Source organism: Neofelis nebulosa, chromosome 5 (assembly GCF_028018385.1).
Source record: "Neofelis nebulosa isolate mNeoNeb1 chromosome 5, mNeoNeb1.pri, whole genome shotgun sequence".
In the NCBI taxonomy this organism is placed as follows: domain Eukaryota; kingdom Metazoa; phylum Chordata; class Mammalia; order Carnivora; family Felidae; genus Neofelis; species Neofelis nebulosa.
In genome coordinates, this window is record NC_080786.1 from 5,611,410 (window position 1) to 5,629,297 (window position 17,888).

Genomic DNA, 17,888 nt, shown 5'->3' on the forward strand with positions numbered 1-17,888 from the left:
TGGCGGTAGGGTGGTAAGGGGAGTTATTCCCCGTTAGTCCGTAATTCTGTCTGTCCTCTTCCTGGAGGCGAGGGGTGCTTGGAAAGTGAGGATGTTGCCTTTCTTTTCTCGTTCTTCTTATCTCCTATCCCAGAGTTCCAGCTGGTGGACCTTGAATGGCCTGCAGCTATGAGGTGGTAGCATTCCTGGAGCTTCTAGACAGAGCCTGGGGTGGCTTAAGCCTTAGGGATTTTGCCTCTTGCCTTGAACAACTGCTTCATTAACACGTGTGCACGATATGATCGTTTCCTATGGGTGCAGGACACTCAAGGGGGCTCTGAAGCACTGCCCTGTCCCATCTCTTAGTCCCGACCTGTTACTCCCTAGACACCTGGGGGCCAGGAGCCTCTTGCCCTTAGGACAGGACACCACTGCCCGCGGAGGCCAAGGTGAGGGACGTGAGCTCGTGAGCTCGTGAGCTCGGGCCCAGGGTTCCTAGAGCCCCTGTGGCCTGGCTCTCTCCTACAGAGGCTGTGGGCTGCCGTCCCGCTGTGAACCATCTCCAAGGATTTCTGTCTGTGTGAGTCAGAGGAGGCAGAATTACCCTTTGGAGTGGGAGCCAGCTCTTAGGTTTTGTTAATAACCTGATGGCAGAACTTTCTAAAACAGGCCAGTAGGATCTTAGAGCTGGAAGGGATCCCAGAGGCCATGTAGTTGCACACCCCAGATTCTTCTCATTCAGCAGTGCCTTCCTTTGAGTGCCTTCCTCTGAGTCTCCAGCGGCTGCAAGCAAGGCACAGGGCCTCCTTTTGAATGAGGTGCCCGGGGTGGGAGCTTAGTAACTTCTGAGGGAACCAGTTAACCCCCAGGCAATTCGGAATGTTAAATTGTTAAGGAGGCAGGATAGCCTTAGGCTAGGAGGGTCAACTGGGGGGGGGGGGGCCGGTGCGGATGGCCTGGATTTGAATCCCTCCTCTGTTTGGCAGGAGGGGGGTTCCTGGGTAGGTCAGGTAACCTCTCTCAGTATTCTCACCCGTTAAAAAGGATAACGGCAGTACTTACCTCACTGGGTTGGTAGAACTCCACTGAGTTGGTACGAGTTAGTAGTTCAAGCCAAATGCGTAAGAACGGTCCGGTGGTCGATACGTGTTAGCAGCTAGATAAACTGGGCTAAATTCTGCCTCTCGATCCTGTATCTTGCACGTAGCAGCCCTTCAGTACTTGATGTTGGCATGTGACTTCACTAAGATGACGCCTCCCTGGTTGTTTTCATTATTGCCGGGTGATTAGGTCTCCGCTTTCTTCATCAACCAACCCTTCCTGTGGGTTGGCCGTTTCCTCTGAGATAAGCCAGCTTATGTACAGATAGATGACTGAAGTCACACTTCGGAAGCTGAGTTCGCCCACCGCCCCTGTGCCCCTGTGCTGTCCTCCCCCTCTTCGTCACCCCAAGCAGCCTGCTCTGGCTTGTCGCAACTCCTCTTGAACAAAACACAATCCCCGGCTCTCTCTCGCAGTTGAAAACGGGCCCTCTCAAAACCGGGAGCGGCTGACTTAAGGTAGATCCTGGAAATTCTCCTTGTCGTCATTCTTGTATTTTATAAACTTCCAGCCGTGAGCTTGGGCCCAGAGGGCGTTTTCTCTCCCTCTCTTTCATGGCAACGCACGGCCTTCTCCTGGAGTTTCGCCCACACGTGGATGTCAACGTCAAGTGAGGCAGTTACACGGCGACGGGGGCCCCAGACCCCAGCCTGGGGTGGGGGTGGGGGGTGAATCTGGTGAGGAGAGACCTTCCAGGGACGAAGGCAGGGTCCTTCCGGGGCAATGATACAACTAGTGTTTGGTAAGTGCCCACCTACCACACGCCAGGCCCCCCGTCTGGGCACTCACGTGCCTTAACTCTTTTTGGTGGTTCTTGTTGTTTTGTTTTTTGTACTGAGGTAAATTTGCATACAGCAGAGCCTGCCCATGGAAGCATACTGCTTCGGTGAGTTTTGACCAGTGTAGCTGCCTGTGGAACTGCCACCCCATGAAGATAAGTAACATAGCTGGGAGCCTGGGTGGCTCAGTCAGTTGAGTGTCCGGCTCGTGACTTCGGCTCAGGTCGCGATCCCACGGTTCATGGGTTCGAGCCCCACATCAGGCTCCGCACTGACCGTGCAGAGCCTACTTGGGATTCTTTCTCTCTCCCTCTATCTCTGCAACCACCCCCCCACCCCCCCGCTCATGTGCTCTGTCTCTCTAAATAAATAAATAAACTTAAAATAGATAAAGAACATTTCCATCAGTCCAGAAAGTTTCTTCCTGCCTCTTCCCAGTTATGCCCCCTCCTGATAGAGCAATTCTTCCTGTTCTAAAATTTCACATGAGTGGAATTATATAGTACACACCCTTTTGGTTGTGGCTTCTTTCCCTCAATAGAGACTCATCTATGCTTTGTGTGTTGTTCAGTTCTTTTTTACCCCTTACTTAGTAGCTGTCCATTGACTGAATATACTGTAGTCTGTTCATTGGTTCTCTTGTCGATAGAACATATTTTAATTCTTAGGTTTTTAAAAAAATTTTTAAAGTTATTTGTTTTGAGAGAGAGAGAGCGCGCGTGGGGGGTGCAGGGGTGGGCAGAGAGAGAGGGAGAGCAAGAATCCCAGGCAGGCTCCGTGCTGTCCGTGTGGAGTTTGAACTAGCGTGGGGCTTGAACTCATGAACTGTGAGATCGTGACCTGAGCCGAAACCAAGAGTCGGACGCTTAACCCACTGAGCCACCCAGGGACGCCCAATTCTTAGTTTCTGTAACAGCTCCATGATAGAGATATTTTTATTCTCATTTTACGGATGAGGAAACCAAGTGGCACTGAAGTTTTATTAATTTTCAAAAAGAAGATCATCGTAGGTTGTGGTCAGTGCCGGGAAGGTGATAGAGCAGGGCTGTGTGGTTGGGGGCACCTGCCCGCATTGAGTCCAGCAGGGGAGGCCATGTAGAGTGAGTCCTGTCAGAGGTGGTGGTGTGGGGTCAGCGGTGCCCTTGTCTCTGGGAGGTCTACAGAAGTGAGGGGCAGAAGTCAGATCGCTGTGGGTGAGAGAGAGAAGGAGAAGCAAGAAAACAAATGGTGGAGTTTGACTCCTTTCCAGCAGCCAGGCTACAAAGGAGCAAATGGGATTGCCGCCTGGCTCTGGGATTAGGCTGAGAGGGTCTTTGAAGCCTCCCTGCTCTCCCGAGTCCCTTTCTATCCTGCAAGAATCAGATCCATACAAACCTTGCCCCAACCCCTCTCTTGCCTTGGGGCCGGAAGAGACAGGGAGGAGAGGACGAGGATGAATGGGGGCTGAAGGGGGAGGAGGGAGGTGGGATGTGTGTAGGCTGTGAGTGGCAGGCACCTCCTCTTGGAGCTGGGCTCCAAGATCGGAACAGGCCCCGGGCAAGGTTCAGCAGGGGACGTGGGCGAGGAGGAGCTCCTCGGGTCTCTTCTGGGAGCTTCAGGTACTCAGAGTGCGGGGAAAGCTTTAGAGGTGAGCTGGGCCCGTTAGAGAGGGGACAGGGAGGAGCAGGCAGGCGGAGGGACTGCTGAGGATGTTTGAGCAGCCGGGAAGGCTGGTCATCTGTGGTGACATCTGCTGATGAGCTGCCGGACGTGGCTGAACAACCGTGGGCAAGAAGGTCTGGAGACATCAGCTGGCTAAGCTAGGTGGGCATCTCCGGCAGGGCCCAGCTGGCTGGCAACTTAGGTGGACTTTGAGTCACTTCGGAGTTTGGGTGGGACCCGAAAAGGAAGCCAAGCACGTGTATGCGTATGTGCAAAACACAGCACGCCCGTTCTTATGCCTCTCAGGAAGAGACTCCACATGTGTATGGGCTTGAAATCCTCTGGGCTGCCGTTAAGAGAAAAACCTTACTGAGGTTGGTTTTAAGTACCTAGACCTTCATTAGCTTCCTGGACGAGGCGGCTCCAGGGCTGTTTGGTAGCCTGGCATCTCCACCAGGGGTGTAGGCTCTTTGTCTGTTCCCCTGTGTCTGTCCCGTAAGCGGCACCTGCCCCCGTCGGAAGCTGGGGTGATGGGAGCCGGTACCACATCAGAGGACATCCTAACTGGTTTTACTGTTTGCTTGGAAGTACATACAGGTGAAATACAGATCTACCTTGACTTAGGAAGGAGTTAATGTTATGATAAACCCATCATAAATTGAAAATATCATGAGTGGAAATGCATTTACTGCCTGAAACCTCCTGAACATCACAGCTTAGCCTAGCCTACGTTGACTGTGCTCAGAGCGCTTACATTTGCTGAAGGTTGGGCAGAATGATCCAACACAAGGCCTATTTGATAGCACCGTGTTGATTATCTCACGCAAATTATTGAACTCTACGGAGAGCGACCATCAGAATGGCCATGTGGGTACAGAAGATCTGGCTCTCTCGTGACTGGTTGCTGACCCTAGGAGCTGCACCCACTGGTCCCCACACGATCATCCCACATAGCACCAGCATGCAAAAAGACCCAAATTCACAATTCAAAGTCCAGTTTCTATTAAATGCACATGGCTTTCGCCCCTTCATCAAGTAGAAAAATCATTAAGTCGAACCATCATAAGTCAGGGACCATCTGTATCAGGATCTGAACTGTCAGAGTCATCAGAAAGAAGTATTCCAGCCACCAGCTTTTTAGAAATAAAGTCTTGGGGCGCCTGGGTGGCTCAGCTGGTTAAGCATCTGACTTCAGCTCAGGTCATGATCTCACGGTTCGTGGGTTCGAGCCCCGCATCGGGCTTCACGCTGACCGTGCAGAGCCTGCTTGAGATTCTCTCTCTGCCTCTCCCCCATTGTGTGTATGTGGGGGCGCTCGCTCTTTCTCTCTCTCTCTCTCTCTCTCTCTCTCTCAAAATAAATAAACTTTAAAGTCTTGGAAGCCTTTGCAGTGCTGTCCTTGGGTGCCCCTTTGCTTTTCTCTCCGAGGCTGGCCCAGCTCTGCCCTGCGTGAGTTTGCCTTCTCAGATTAGCTTGGGAGGGCAGGGCATGTGTCAGGGTGATAGGCTACTCTTTCTGTGCCACTTAAGTTCAAAGGAAATGGTGAGAGAGTTCAGGAGAGATTTTGGGGCTTTCTGTGGTCCAAAGACGATTCTTGGAATTGAAACAGGTTCGAGGGCCCGATCTGATGTTGGTGGGACGTGGGCTTCTGAAGGTCCTTGTCCTCACGTTAGAGGAATCTGCGTTGATAGGCTCTGTCCATGTCCCTGTCAGTTCGCCAGGTGGCTCACCTTGCCATCCTCTGCAGGGCTCTGCTGTGAGGAAGGACCAGGCGGCCTCCCCGACACGGTGGCCCCTGGGATGGTGGGAGGCGGAAAGGCCTTTCCTCCATGTGGTGACCAGGCAGGATGTGCCCTGGGCAGGGTGGAGGCTTTCATGGGGTGGAGACCAGCTCTCCCTGGTGCCTGTGTCGGTTGTATGAAACTTGAGGCCCTCCTGTGGTTTTCAGCACCTTGGCCTGGAGAGAAGTTGGTACCCATTTAACACCTAGGGATTTTGAACACCTACCCTGAGGATGTCAGGATGAATTTGCTGGGATCCTAGCCCTTAAGGGGCCTGCAGGCTGGTGGGGCAGGTTTGGAAGTAGATAAGAAACTTCATTAATAAGTGAGGTGAGGTGTGAATATAGTGCTGGGGCCGTGGGGGAGGGGACCCAACTACCAGGGGTCTTCGGGAAGGCCTCCTGGGAGGGGGAAGGCAAGCTGGCTGTAGAAGGACCCCGGGGGCTTTAGAGAGTGTCTCTGGCATTTGTACAAACACACTGACCAAGAGCAGGCCATTTGTTTTCTAAGTTATTTATAGCATCTTCTCAGGATGAACCCAGAAGAAAGTTGGAAGGCCCCAGCACATTGGATTTCTCTCAGGCACCGCTGTTGTCTGACTTCTGCCGGCCTCTCAGCTGGATTTGCTCTGGGAGACCCACAGTTCCCTTGTACTTGCCACAGCTGTCCTGATCTTGGCCCACATCCATGGCAGTGGTGGCAGCAATGAAAACCCCTCCCCCCCTCTGGGCCTCGTGTCTCCCTCCTTCCCTCTTTCTCCGAGGTCTTCCTTAATACTTGTGTCTCTGAGAGTTGTGCTCCTCTTTCCCATCTGTCTTGTCACCGCGGGCGCTCCGCAGGATCTTTGCACACAAGGGAGGTCATTGTTCACAAGCCACTAAAGCCCCTTAATCTTGTTATGTCACCCCAGTGGCATGAAGGCCGGGGCTCCCTAGAGGTAAGAGGATCTCTTTGTGAGCCCTGGAGGGAAGAAGGTTAAGCCACCCGCTTAGGTGAACCGTGCCTGAGCAGGTGTTTACAAGGAGAATGGAATGGTGGGAGTCACTCGGCTTTCCCCGGGCGACCCTGGGGAATCCACGGGGGGCACAGCAGGGATGCTGTGCATCCAGTAAGCACAGGGTGGGGTTTGAGGGTGGTCCATGTTGGCGATAAGAGTGCGGATGTTTATGGGGTTTCACTGGCTCCTGAGGCCAGCGGTTGATTTCTTCAGCTCTGAAGTGCTTTGCTGTTACCAGCTGGGACTCCATGAATCAGGTTCTTTTAGAAAAATACTTGATGAATCGAGGGGAGTAAACGGAGGGGGAGGTTTGACCCAGCGGATGGGACTGGAACTCTGTAGTTCTTGTTCCCAATGACAGTACATGCTTTGGGGGATTCCCCATGGTGCATCTCTGTCTCCAGCCCTGGCATCCGCTGTAGGAACTCCTCTTAAATATATTACTATCTTTCTAATAAAATGGAAATCGGAACTTAATTGGTGAAATTTTAAATAATCACCCAACATCTGGCAGTTCATTTATGGCTTCAACCAGATGTGTTTTATTAACAACTGACTTGCCTTTATTACTGGGAAGCTAACCATTAATTTATTAGGAAATAAACCACTTCTAAAACCAGGAAAAAGTATTTACGGGGCACACTGGCCCTTCCCTCATGGGTAATTTCATGCTTTAATTAAATGCTGGGCTGAAGGCCTAGGATTTCTTTCGCCCGGTTAGTTCTTGCTTGGTTCCGAGAGAGCATGACTAAGTCACCTCCACCTCTCGACATGCAGGGCGAGACCCGTCATCACGGTGGATGTCTCCATCTTCCTCCCGGCCTCCATCAACATCACGGCGCCTCAGTGTCACGATGGGCTGCAGCCTGTGAACTGCCTGAATGTCACCGCCTGCTTCAGCTTCCACGGCAAGCATGTTCCAGGAGAAATTGGTAATGAGCCACTGAGCGAGGGCTCAGGAGGCCACCTTGGCTGGCGTGGGCTTGTGGGATTGTGGCTGCTGATGGGTTCTTCTGGATTCTTTGCCCTCCCTGTGCATTCCGACTGGTTTTGCGGGCAGCAGGCACGCAGGCCGGATACCCTTTCCCTCTGGGGTTCTTGCTTTTTTCTGCTTCCCATAGTTCCCCTGTTTAGCATAACGTCCGGCTCTAGAGCGAATAACGTTTGACCCCAAGCATCCTTTCCCCACACGTGTGACCAGACTGAAACCTCACTGGGCCACAGGTGTCACAGGCCAGTGGGACTTGTGGAAAGGTAGTGACCGGAGCCTGGCCCTTACAGAACATTCCATTCAGTTAGAAAAAAGGAGTGGTGGGTATTTGGAGACTTCCCCTGAGCCTGTGGCACCACCAGATGTCAGGGCCTTAAGCCTGAGGAATCTGAGACCACGGGTCGATGGTAAGATTGGGATGCTGAGGTTTACGGAGGCTTAGGCCTGCAAAAGGGGGAGCTGCTTTGTCGGCTTCGGATGATTGGACAGAGACCCCCAGCCCTGCAGTGTGTCTCTGGCTGGGGAAGGCCAGCTTGCTAGCCCAGCTCCAGAGACGGCACCAAGCCCTCGAACAGGATGGGCTCCGTGTGGAGGAGAACTCAGTGTGTGATCACCTGAAGGACACGAATCTGGAGCAGTTAGTTGTGCAGATCAATAGGTGCTTTGTTTTTATTTGAAAGGCTGATTTAATAATAGAAAACAGAGTTCTAGAAAAAAAATAACCCACAACACAAAAAGGACCTGGACTTACTGCCTTTCTTAGACATTTAAAATTTTTTTTTAAACATTTACTTATTTTTGAGAGAGACAGAGCACGAGTGGGGAGGGGCAGAGAGAGAGAGAGGGAGACACAGAATCCGAAGCAGGCTCCAGGCTCCGAGCTGTCAGCACAGAGCCCGATGCGGGGCTCCAACTCATGGACCATGAGATCATGACCTGAGCTGAAGTCAGATGCTCAACCGGCTAAACCATCCAGCCACCCCAAAATGTTGTTTTTTTTTTTAAAATTTTGTTTTATTCATTTTTTGAGAAAGACAGAGTGCGAGCAGGGGAGGGGCAGAGAGAGGGGGTGACACAGAATCCGAAGCAGGCTCCAGGCTCCGAGCTGTCAGCACAGAGCCCGACATGGGGCTCCAGCCCACGAACCATGAGATCATGACCCAAGCTGAAGTCGGACGCCTAACCGACCGAGCCACCCAGGCGTCCCCCCAAAATATTTTTAATGTTTATTTTTGAGAGAGAGAGAGAGACAGAGACAGAGAGACAGAGACAGAATGTGAGTGGGAAAGGAGCAGAGAGAGAGGGAGACATAGAATCTGAAGCAGGTTCCAGGCTCAGAGCTGTCAGCACAGAGCCTGATGCAGGGCTTGAACTCACCGCGAGATCATGACCTGAGCTGAAGTCGGATGCTTAACCGACTGAGCCACCCAGGCGCCCCTTCTTAGACATTTTTAGGATCAAGTTATCTTCCTTCCCTACTCACACTGGTCCCTGGACCCAACAGTACCAGCCTCTCTGGGAGCTTGTTATAAATGCAGAATCTCAGGTTTTGCGCTAGACCTCAGAATCAGAATCTGCATTTTCATAAGATCCCACAAGACCCGTGTGCACATTTATGTTTGAGAAGTGCTGCTGGAGTATGTGTGTGTGTGTGTGTGTGTGTGTGTGTGTGCGCGTGCACGTGCCAACACAAACCCAGACATGCAGAAATACGCTTCCATGTGCTGGTCCATTTCCCAACTGCACCTTGAATGCTCTGCCTTATTCAACAGTGGGCTAATCCTTCTAGGCTAAGGGTCTCATTGGTACTTTATCTTGATCTTCAGGTGGATTGAGTAAGTTCTGCAATCAAACCTTGAACTTTTTCGTGTAAATATTTTTTAGAAGAACTTAGAAATTTCAAAATTGGATGTAAACATACCATGAACTTGAGACTTGGTTAGTGACAGAGGAATAACAAACGTTTTATGTGTAGCCCAGGGAGGAAAAGATCATGCTCAATGAGAAAATTGCTCTGTCAGGATCACATAGCTATCGGTGAAGCCAGGAATTGAATCCTGGTCTGATGACACTTAGTTTTGCTTTCCAAAAACGAATTGTTTAAAACCTCAGTCTCTAGGGAAGAAAATTTTTTTTCTGTTGGTCCTGGGACTCCTGTGTCCTCTGCCTAATTAGATGGTGTGTGTTCTATCAACTGCCAACTCCTGATGTAGTTGGACTCTATTAAAGAATGTTATAAAAGAATTGTTGAGTTGAAGGTTAATGTTGGTGTGCATAAAAATAAGCAGAACTCTTCTAGAACTCTAAAATAAGCAAGTGATTAATAGTTCTTGTGTGTGTTCATTCGACAAATGTTTATTGTGGCCTGACATGTGCCAAGCATATTCTCGTGGAGCTTCTAATGGGAATCGCAGAGTTTCTATCTCTCGATCCTGAAGCAGCATACACAATTCCCAGGCTCTTTAATGACCTCACTGTTAGGGTGAAACGGAAGGTAATTTGGCAGAGCAGGAAGAGAGGAGAAGAAGCCCAAGATGTAAGTTCTGAGCAAGAGGGATTTCAGAGCACAAGAAAGGTAGTAGAGAAAACCCTGATTTGAAGTTCATGGCTGAGCCAGGAGGAGACGTGGCTGTCTTCTCGTGCTGCTCCCCACCAGTGGGCCTTTCTGGGCTCCGGTCACTGGGACTCCTTTTCGTTGACCTCGAGGGAGAATTTTAATGAAGTCTAGGCTTCACCGTGACCCTTGAAGTGTCAGGGAATAGGGAGCGAAACGGGCAGTTGGGGGGCACACGGCAGTGCCCCCGGCGGGCAGCGGAAGCAGGTGCTGGACGTCAAGTAGCAGAGTGCTGTCCTGCTCAGCTCGCTTCCTTGGCCTCCGTCAGCCACCTGGGCTCATTGATGAACCCAGACATCCCTTTACAATCTAAGCGGGTCTTTCCTCACGCCTGTTTAAGGCTGGGGCTTCATGATCATGACAACTGGGGAATTTTGGTATCGGCAGGGCAGTGCAGAAAATAACCACATTCTGTTTTCCTTTGCCCTCCCCTGGCATTCAGGGAAATGTGCTGTGTCTCTGTCTTTGCTGAAATCCAGTAAAAGACGAGCCAGCAGTAGAATATGGAGAGACTTGAGGAAGGAGAAATGGGCAGCTGCTATGGAAATGCGATAGAAATCAGGGAGGTGGGAGGTAGCTTGTGTGGGTCGCACTGCCCCGGGGTGTCCCCGAGCCCAGCACGGAAGACAGCGCCTTGGCCCTGCGTGGGCAGGAAGATTGGGTCCCTGGTCTCCAGGTGGTGGAGGGGTGGGGGCACCGTCATCCTCCAGCTTTCCAGGCTCAGTGGCTCCAGCTTTCCGTGGCCCGGCCCACGCCTTGGGAGCCCAGAGCCGGAAGCTGTGCAGGAGCCTTGCTGGTGGTGGTTCTGGCCCCGGGCTGCCTGGCAAAGGAAGTCTTCCTCGGGCCCACCTTCCAGGCACCTCTCAAGGTCTGCGTATCTGGGGCTGTGTCTTGTCCCTAGAACGGCCGCGGTGGGGCCGTGCGGCTGGCGCGGTGCGATAAAGAGGCACCCGTGGTGTGCTCGGGACTTCTGAATGGCTGTGAGGGCACAATCCAGCTGCTGGCAGCTTTGCCACAGGGCCTCCCTCGGGGTGGTTTTGGGAGCTATAGGAACTTCATCTTACTTTAAGAGTCTTGCCTCTGGTTTCTTCTGTCCTTGAGGACCTGATGGGGCTCTAGCACGTGCATAGAGAAGGGACGCCATTCTCCCCTTTGTTTTCTGCGTTAGCAATGGAAAACCACAGCTCCCACTTGCTCTCAGGAGTATTCGGGGCCAGCTGATTTGCCGAGCCCCTGGAGGGGCAGGGGTGGTCCCTGGCAGTACTGTGGGGACGACACAGGCTCTCGGTAGGGGTGGCACTGCTGTGGCCCCTGTCACGGCAGGATCCGGTTATTGCAACAGAATTTAACATTGGGAACTGGCAAAACAGGTCACGAAGGGCCTGCTGGTAACTGTAGGAAGCAGCCCCCCACTTCTGGGTCGGCACCAGGTGGGTGCACGGTGTGCTCCCCAGTCCAGTTGTAGCCCGTGGGATGTCCGGATCTACGTTCCGACTGAATCCAACACTGAGGGCGGGGCCCGGCCCCTGGAATTTAGCAAGCCTCCACGTGGCTTAGACCTGAGAACCACCGGTCAGGCAGACAGAGGGAAAAGGTCACACTTGGGGTGAAATGCTTCCTTGGGGTTGTCAAAACCTAGAAGCTCAGGGGGCGCCTGGGTGTCCAACTTCAGCTCAGGTCGTAGTCTCCCGGTCCGTGAGTTCGAGCCCCACATCAGACTCTGTGCTGACAGCTCGGAGCCTGGAGCCTGCTTCGGATTCTGTGTCTCCCTCTCTCTGTGTCCTTCCCCCACTTGTTCTCCTTTTCTCTCTCTCAAAAAAATTTTTTTTAATTTAATTTAAAAAACCTAGAAGCTCAGAGAAGGGACCCTGCAGACCTGGGGACCTAAACCTCGGAGAAGGGCCCTAGCTGGTGCTGGCAGTGACTCCGAGGGGTGCAGGAGGGGAAAACTGAGATTGGTATTAAAGTGCTGTTGGAACCAGCTGCTGGGGAAATCTGTCGCTGGGTGAAGCTGATAGGAGTAGGAAGCAGGCAGGGAGATGATACAGTCCCTTCTCCGTCCACCAGCCTTGCAGCCTCCCTCGAGCTGTCCATCCGGGTAGAGCCTCCCACAGAACTGCTGGCAAAGCAGAAATGAGGTTTGGAGAGCCCCAGACCCAGCATCGCGGAGCAGGGGGGTCTGGAGCTGAGAGACAACAGCTTTGGGAACTGGGGCAGCAGATGGCCAGTCACGTGGAATTACCGAGGCACCTGCTGGGCCGTTCAACAGTTACTAAGTTCCTAGGAGTGCCACACTGTGCATTCCCTGGCAGCAAGGCAGAGGCCAGGCCGAGCCCTGGCCCTCACTGAGCTTGCACTCTGTCTGCAGGGAAGGAGGCAGACAAAAACCGCCCCTGCTCCCTCACTCCCAGACCCACGTGTCTGGGTCCCTCTGTGCGGTAGGCCCCAAGTTCAGTGCTGGGGTGCAGGCACACACCCAACGGCAGAGGTTCAGAGAACGGATTTATAACTTCCTTCACCAAGCGGTTGAAAACAAGAGTTCTGCCCATCCCAGGTCTTATTGCCGACTTCATCCCTGGCCTGGGGAGCAGATTTTCACTCCTCGGAGCCTCCTGGCTGCTGTAAGTAAGGGTGGTGAGTGCTGTGCCTGAAGGGTCCTGCCCTTACCCACGGGCTGAGCCTCTACCTACCGCCTGACCAGGCTAATGCCTAAATGTGCTTGTCGGTCTCTGGAGGCTAAGGATCCAGCCGACAATTCTGGACTCTCACCAGCGTGCTAAATGAAAACCAGGAGAGGATGAGCCCTAAGTGGTTGTGTTTTGGGCTCCGATCTGGCGCCCCTCGTTTCCGTGGCTCTCAGCAGAGCTGTGAGCAAGCAGGGGTGCCTGCCCTCCCTCCAGGTCCTGAGAGATGGCACCAGGTCATCCAAGCCAGTAGCAGAAGTAGGGTTGTCTCCAGACCCTTCCTCTGGCTTTAGGGGGTGTGTCCCCTCCACAGAGTATTTGCACACAGAGAACATTCTCTGAGCTCCTTGTGGTCTCTTGAGAAGCACAGAGATGGGATAATGAGGCAAATCCATGTTATATGAGGAATGGGGTCACCTCGTCTAATAATTACCACCTCATTCCTTTATGGGATGGAGAGAAAGCTTATGAAAGCTAGTAAAGGGGGAAATATCCTTTTTTCCCCCCTTCTCTTGGGAGACTCCGAGGGAAGCTCTGTAAGTCTGGAAGGAGGATTTATTAGTAGAATTTCACAGCTGAAACCATGTTGTGATGGAGAATGGGAATGAATCAAAACCTTGCTGGGACCGAGCAGAGCTGAGTTGATGTGAGACATCTGGCTCCCTCCTGGCCCGGGCCAGCATGGGGGGCCCTTAGGAGCCAGCTGGGGGCAGGGAAAGGAGGAGGCTGAAACATGACTTGGGGCTGGTCAGCTTTTCCATCAACATGACATCATTCGACATGGCATGGACACAAGCTGCCAGAAGGAAAACCTGAAGATGTGGACCGTGTGGTGGGAGCAGGCGCTAATCAGAACCAGCACCCTCCCCGGGATGGGGGCTGGCTGTCCTGGCTTGCATTAGGGGCGGCCACCCTCCCACGGGCTGAACCACGCCAGCTGATTGGCTGCTTCTCTGGGATCTCATCCACTTCTCAGGGACTCCCTTTCAGATACTCTTGGGGTCGGTACTGTTTAGAACTGCCAGTCGAACTCGGGGCTCCAGAATGATCTGCACTACTTCCTGCCACGCTGGTAGCTAGGGTCGACCCTCCTTCCTTGGGCTGGGCTTCCCATGGTGAGTCTTGTGGTGGCTTTCTTCTAGAAGAGAGAGTTTGATATGGAGCCGACTTCTTTTTGTGTGATTTAAAATGTCAAAGTAAATTTTAAATCAAGGAGAGACATTAAGCAGGCGGTTCTAAAGATGAAAAGCTTCCAGAACGATCGCGCTTGGCGAATTGGATAATTCGGTCTGTCTGTGACTGTATATTTTAACAGTTTAGAAAAAATCTGATAGGTGAATGTGTTGGCATGCCCGCGCTCTGCCTGGAGAGGAGCAGCGGTCGTGGTCCTCAGCTCAGTTTCTAGTAACTGTGAGTTGTCTCTGTCCCCCCCTTGAGTTGTAAGAGGGATCTATCGGGTCGGAGAGTCCACGGCGAGATGGGGTTTCACAGGTGTTTGAAAAGTATCCAGCACCGTGCTTGGCCCACACTGAAGGTTGAATCCGATCCCCTTTCCTGAGCTGCCCCATCTTAATTCGGATTCTCCCAGAAGCAGACCCGTGAGTCAAGGATTCGAGCGCACGTGGTTGACCCGGGTGATGATCAGTCCCAGCAAGGACGGGTAGGAAAGTGTGACAGTGAGACAAGAAAGGAAGGCAGCGATGCCCATCAGGGTTCTGTGGAGAAACAGAACCAATAGACTGTGTGTGTAGTAACACTGGAGTGTGGAGGCGGTCTGAAGGTAGAATTCCTTCTTTTGGGGTGACTTTTGTCTTTTTTCTCATAAGGTTTTGATCCGATGAGGCCCACCCGCATTGTGGAGGGCAATCTTTATTCAGAGTCTACTGAATTAAATGTAATCTCATTTAAAAATACGTTTGCAATGACGTCTAGATTGGGTAGTGAAGCCTAGTCAAGTTGACACATAAAATAAACCATCACAGGGGCGCCTAGGTGGCCCAGTCGGTTAAACGTCCACCTTTGGCTCAGGTCATGATCTCACAGTTTGAGTTCGAGCCCCGCGTCGGGCTCTGTGCTGACAGCTCGGAGCCTGGAGCCTGCTTCGGGTTCTGTGTCTCCCTCTCTCTCTGTCTCTCCCCCGCTCACGCTCTGCCTCTCTGTCTCTCAAAAAAGGTTGAAAACAAACAAACCATCACAGCAGCTGCACAGAAGGTGTGTTGTTGAACAAGTTATCACTGCAGGCAGCTGGAGCTGCGTCCTGCTGGGGAACCCTGAGAGTCGGTGTGGAGCACCCTCAGAGTTACCCCAGCCAAGGGATGAGGGACTGTGGCGGGGACCTGGGTTCTCTGGCACTTCTGGTCTGCCATGCGTGTGGGCGGAGCCACCGGAGAAAGCTCTCAGGAAAGGGGGTGAGGGTGCAAGCTGGGCTGGCAGCAGAGGAATGGGACGAGCCAAGAGGATGTGGGTGGGGCACTGATACTGTCCTCTCCGTCTTCCTGGGATCATTTCTACCCAGACTTTCTCTGAGCTCAGCTAGCTCATCGCTGGCAAGAGGGTTCACACGCTGTCCCCATGCCCACCCTTTGTAAGAGAGGGCAGCTCTCCCACCCGGGAGGAAGGCCAGGGAGGGCGCTGCCCGGGACGAGGCCCACTCAGCAGCTTCCCACCGCCATGTTGGTTTGCCTGGCCATGGCCTGGCTTGTCTTCCAGCAGTGCCCATCTCTAGCCCTGGAACAGAAGGTGCAAACTCAGTCCATTTATATGTGTCCTTTCCTACTGTTTGGCTGTTGCCCAGGGAAATTGCGATCAGTAGAAAACAAGTGGGCCAGAGTTCAGTTCTGGATCATTGTGTGTGTTTGGTTCTGCTGTGTGCATGCAAAAAATGTGACTTTTTGTTTTGCCTTTTTTTTTTTTTTTTTTTGGTCAGAAAATGTGAAAAATACCCCAAGCACCAGTGTGGTTGGAATAGCCCTACCCTGGAGGTTAGGAGAGTTCTAGATTGAGCTTTGTGGTGGATGGCCCTCTGGCCAGGAGCAAGTCTGGCTCCCTTTTTGGAGACTCAGTTGTATATCTGAAAAATGAAGGTTTTGAGCTGGATGGTCCCCAGATTGCCCCAAAGCTTCAGCATTCTGCGTGTCCACCTCGCTACCTGCTGTCACTGAGGGAGTCGGTGTGTGACTCTCATATGGGCTCCATGTTTGCTCTGTCACATTCCTTTCCCACAATGCATTCTTTCCTTCATAATATTGCCTGCGAGTATCCAGGTCTCAGGTCCCCCTGGTGACCCTGCCTGGCCTTGGCAATCGGCCGTTTGCCGAAATAAACAAGTTGGGGCAGACCGGCCCTTGCTGACCAGGAATCTGCCAGGGGGCATGGGAAGATCCCTGAGATGGCAGAGGCCCAGGAAAACCATTACACGCGTCAAAAATACGCCCTGTGGCAGCTGCAGAATGCCTGTCCCGGTCACTTTCCTCCCTCCTTGCTTGTACGTACCCTGGTGGCTGATCCCTTTGATGCTATTAAAAGCCAGAGTCATCCCTGCTGCCCTGCTTCACAGACTTAAATGTGGGCAGATGTGAGTGCTTATTACCGGTGCGAGAGCCCCAGGTTCTAAGGGGCTGGTTTGTGGAGACAGGGCATGGGCATGGTTTCCCGTGGCCTCATCTGGTAATTTTGGGGACAGAACGTTCCCTCTCTCTCACTTGAAAAATGCCACATCCCCCTGAATCCCCAAAGCAGTTAAAAAATAAAAAGTATCACAGAGGACTGACCTCTGAAGCAGGGTTCTGTGGTGCAGAAAAGCAGCGAGCTGGGTCCATTGACCCCACAGCCTTATTTGCCGAATAAAACACATTGTTGTAGGGTTACTGACTCTGAACTAATGGAAGTAAAGCCTTTTGGGTTTGTCCAATGTGCCTTCTATGTTGTGACCATCTTTTTTTTTTTTTTTTTGATGTTTATTTATTTTTGAAAGAGAAAGAGAGCACACACAAGTGGGGGAAGGGAAGAGAGCGAGAGGGACAGAGGATCCGAAGCAGGCTCCAGGTTCCGTGCTGACAGCAGAGAGCCCCGTATGGGGCTCGAACATCTGAACTGTGAGATTATGACCTGAGCCGGAGTAGGTTGCTTAACTGACTGAGCCACCCAGGTGGCCCTATATTGTAACCAACTTTTTTTTTTTTTTTTTAAGTTCCAGACTGTGTCACCCTTGCTTTTGCCATCTGCCATCACACATTCAGGTATAGGTGGAGTTTTTGTCTTCAAGAGTGCATTGCAGTACGCCTGAGTTCAGGCCCCACAGTGGTCATGGTTTTGTTGGAACGATGGGCACTGTAATATACATACGTGATCAGTATCCTCACCTACTTGGGAACGAAGTCAGCTTTAGCCTATGTCTGAGTTTCTGTGAGTGTAAGCACCATGAGGGCAGGGCTTTGCCTGCATGGTTCATGTCCCATGTCACATGCCTTTAATAGTGCCTGGCATGTAGTCAGTGCCGGGTGGACCTGATGGCACACGGTCCAAGAGATGTAGCAGTTAGAGAGCACGACTAGGGGCGCCTGGGTGGCTCAGTTGGTTAAGCGTCTGACTTCGGCTCAGGTCATGATCTCACAGCTCGTGAGTTCAAGTCCCATGTCGGGCTCTGTGCTGACGGCTCAGAGCCTGGAGCCTGCTTCGGATTCTGTGTCTCCCTCTCTCTACCCCTTCCGCAGCTTATACTCTGTCTCTCTCTCTCTCTCAAAAATAAATGAATATTGGGGCGCCTGGGTGGCTCAGTCGGTTAAGCATCTGACCTCGGCTCAGGTCGTGGTCTCGCGGTTCGTGAGTTCGAGCCCCATGTCGGGCTCTGTGCTGACGGCTCAGAGCCTGGAGCCTGCTTCGGATTCTGTGTCTCCCTCTCTCTCTGACCCTCCCCCGTTCATACTCTGTCTCTCTCTGTCTCAAAAAAAAAAAAGTTAAAAAAAAAACTAAAAAAAATAAATGAATATTAAAAAAAAATTTGGAGAGCACGACTCAGCATCTGTGAATTACTGGGTGATTGCTCCCTGTGTAGGGCATATGTCCCGTTGCTTTATAGGAATCAGGATAATGTGCAGCCGTGATCATTTCTGCAGATTTTAGTAATAGGCTACAGGTTCACCATGGTATCCCCTTTTCAGGACGCTGTGTTGAGTACGGCTAATTGTTGATGCGTATATCGGTGACTCAGTCGGTAGCTCATGGGGTTTAAGTGAGGGGGGGCCAGGGAGTGTGGCACACAGAGCATCACCAGGGAGGCGGGGGGCAGCCTGGGTGTGTGTTGATTCTGTGAGGGCCCCGGC

The 17,888-nt window shown here is 52.2% G+C and overlaps 1 protein-coding gene across 3 annotated transcripts in view; it reads left to right on the plus strand.

The window, feature by feature from the left end:
• Positions 1-17,888, plus strand: part of ITGA9 (integrin subunit alpha 9) — a 363,974-nt gene that overhangs the window by 73,120 nt on the left and 272,966 nt on the right. For all 3 annotated transcript variants that reach the window (XM_058729394.1, XM_058729396.1, XM_058729395.1), the window contains exon 14: positions 7,056-7,210. In XM_058729394.1, the coding sequence (XP_058585377.1) occupies positions 7,056-7,210 (155 nt within the window). The remainder of the gene's footprint in view (positions 1-7,055; positions 7,211-17,888) is intronic.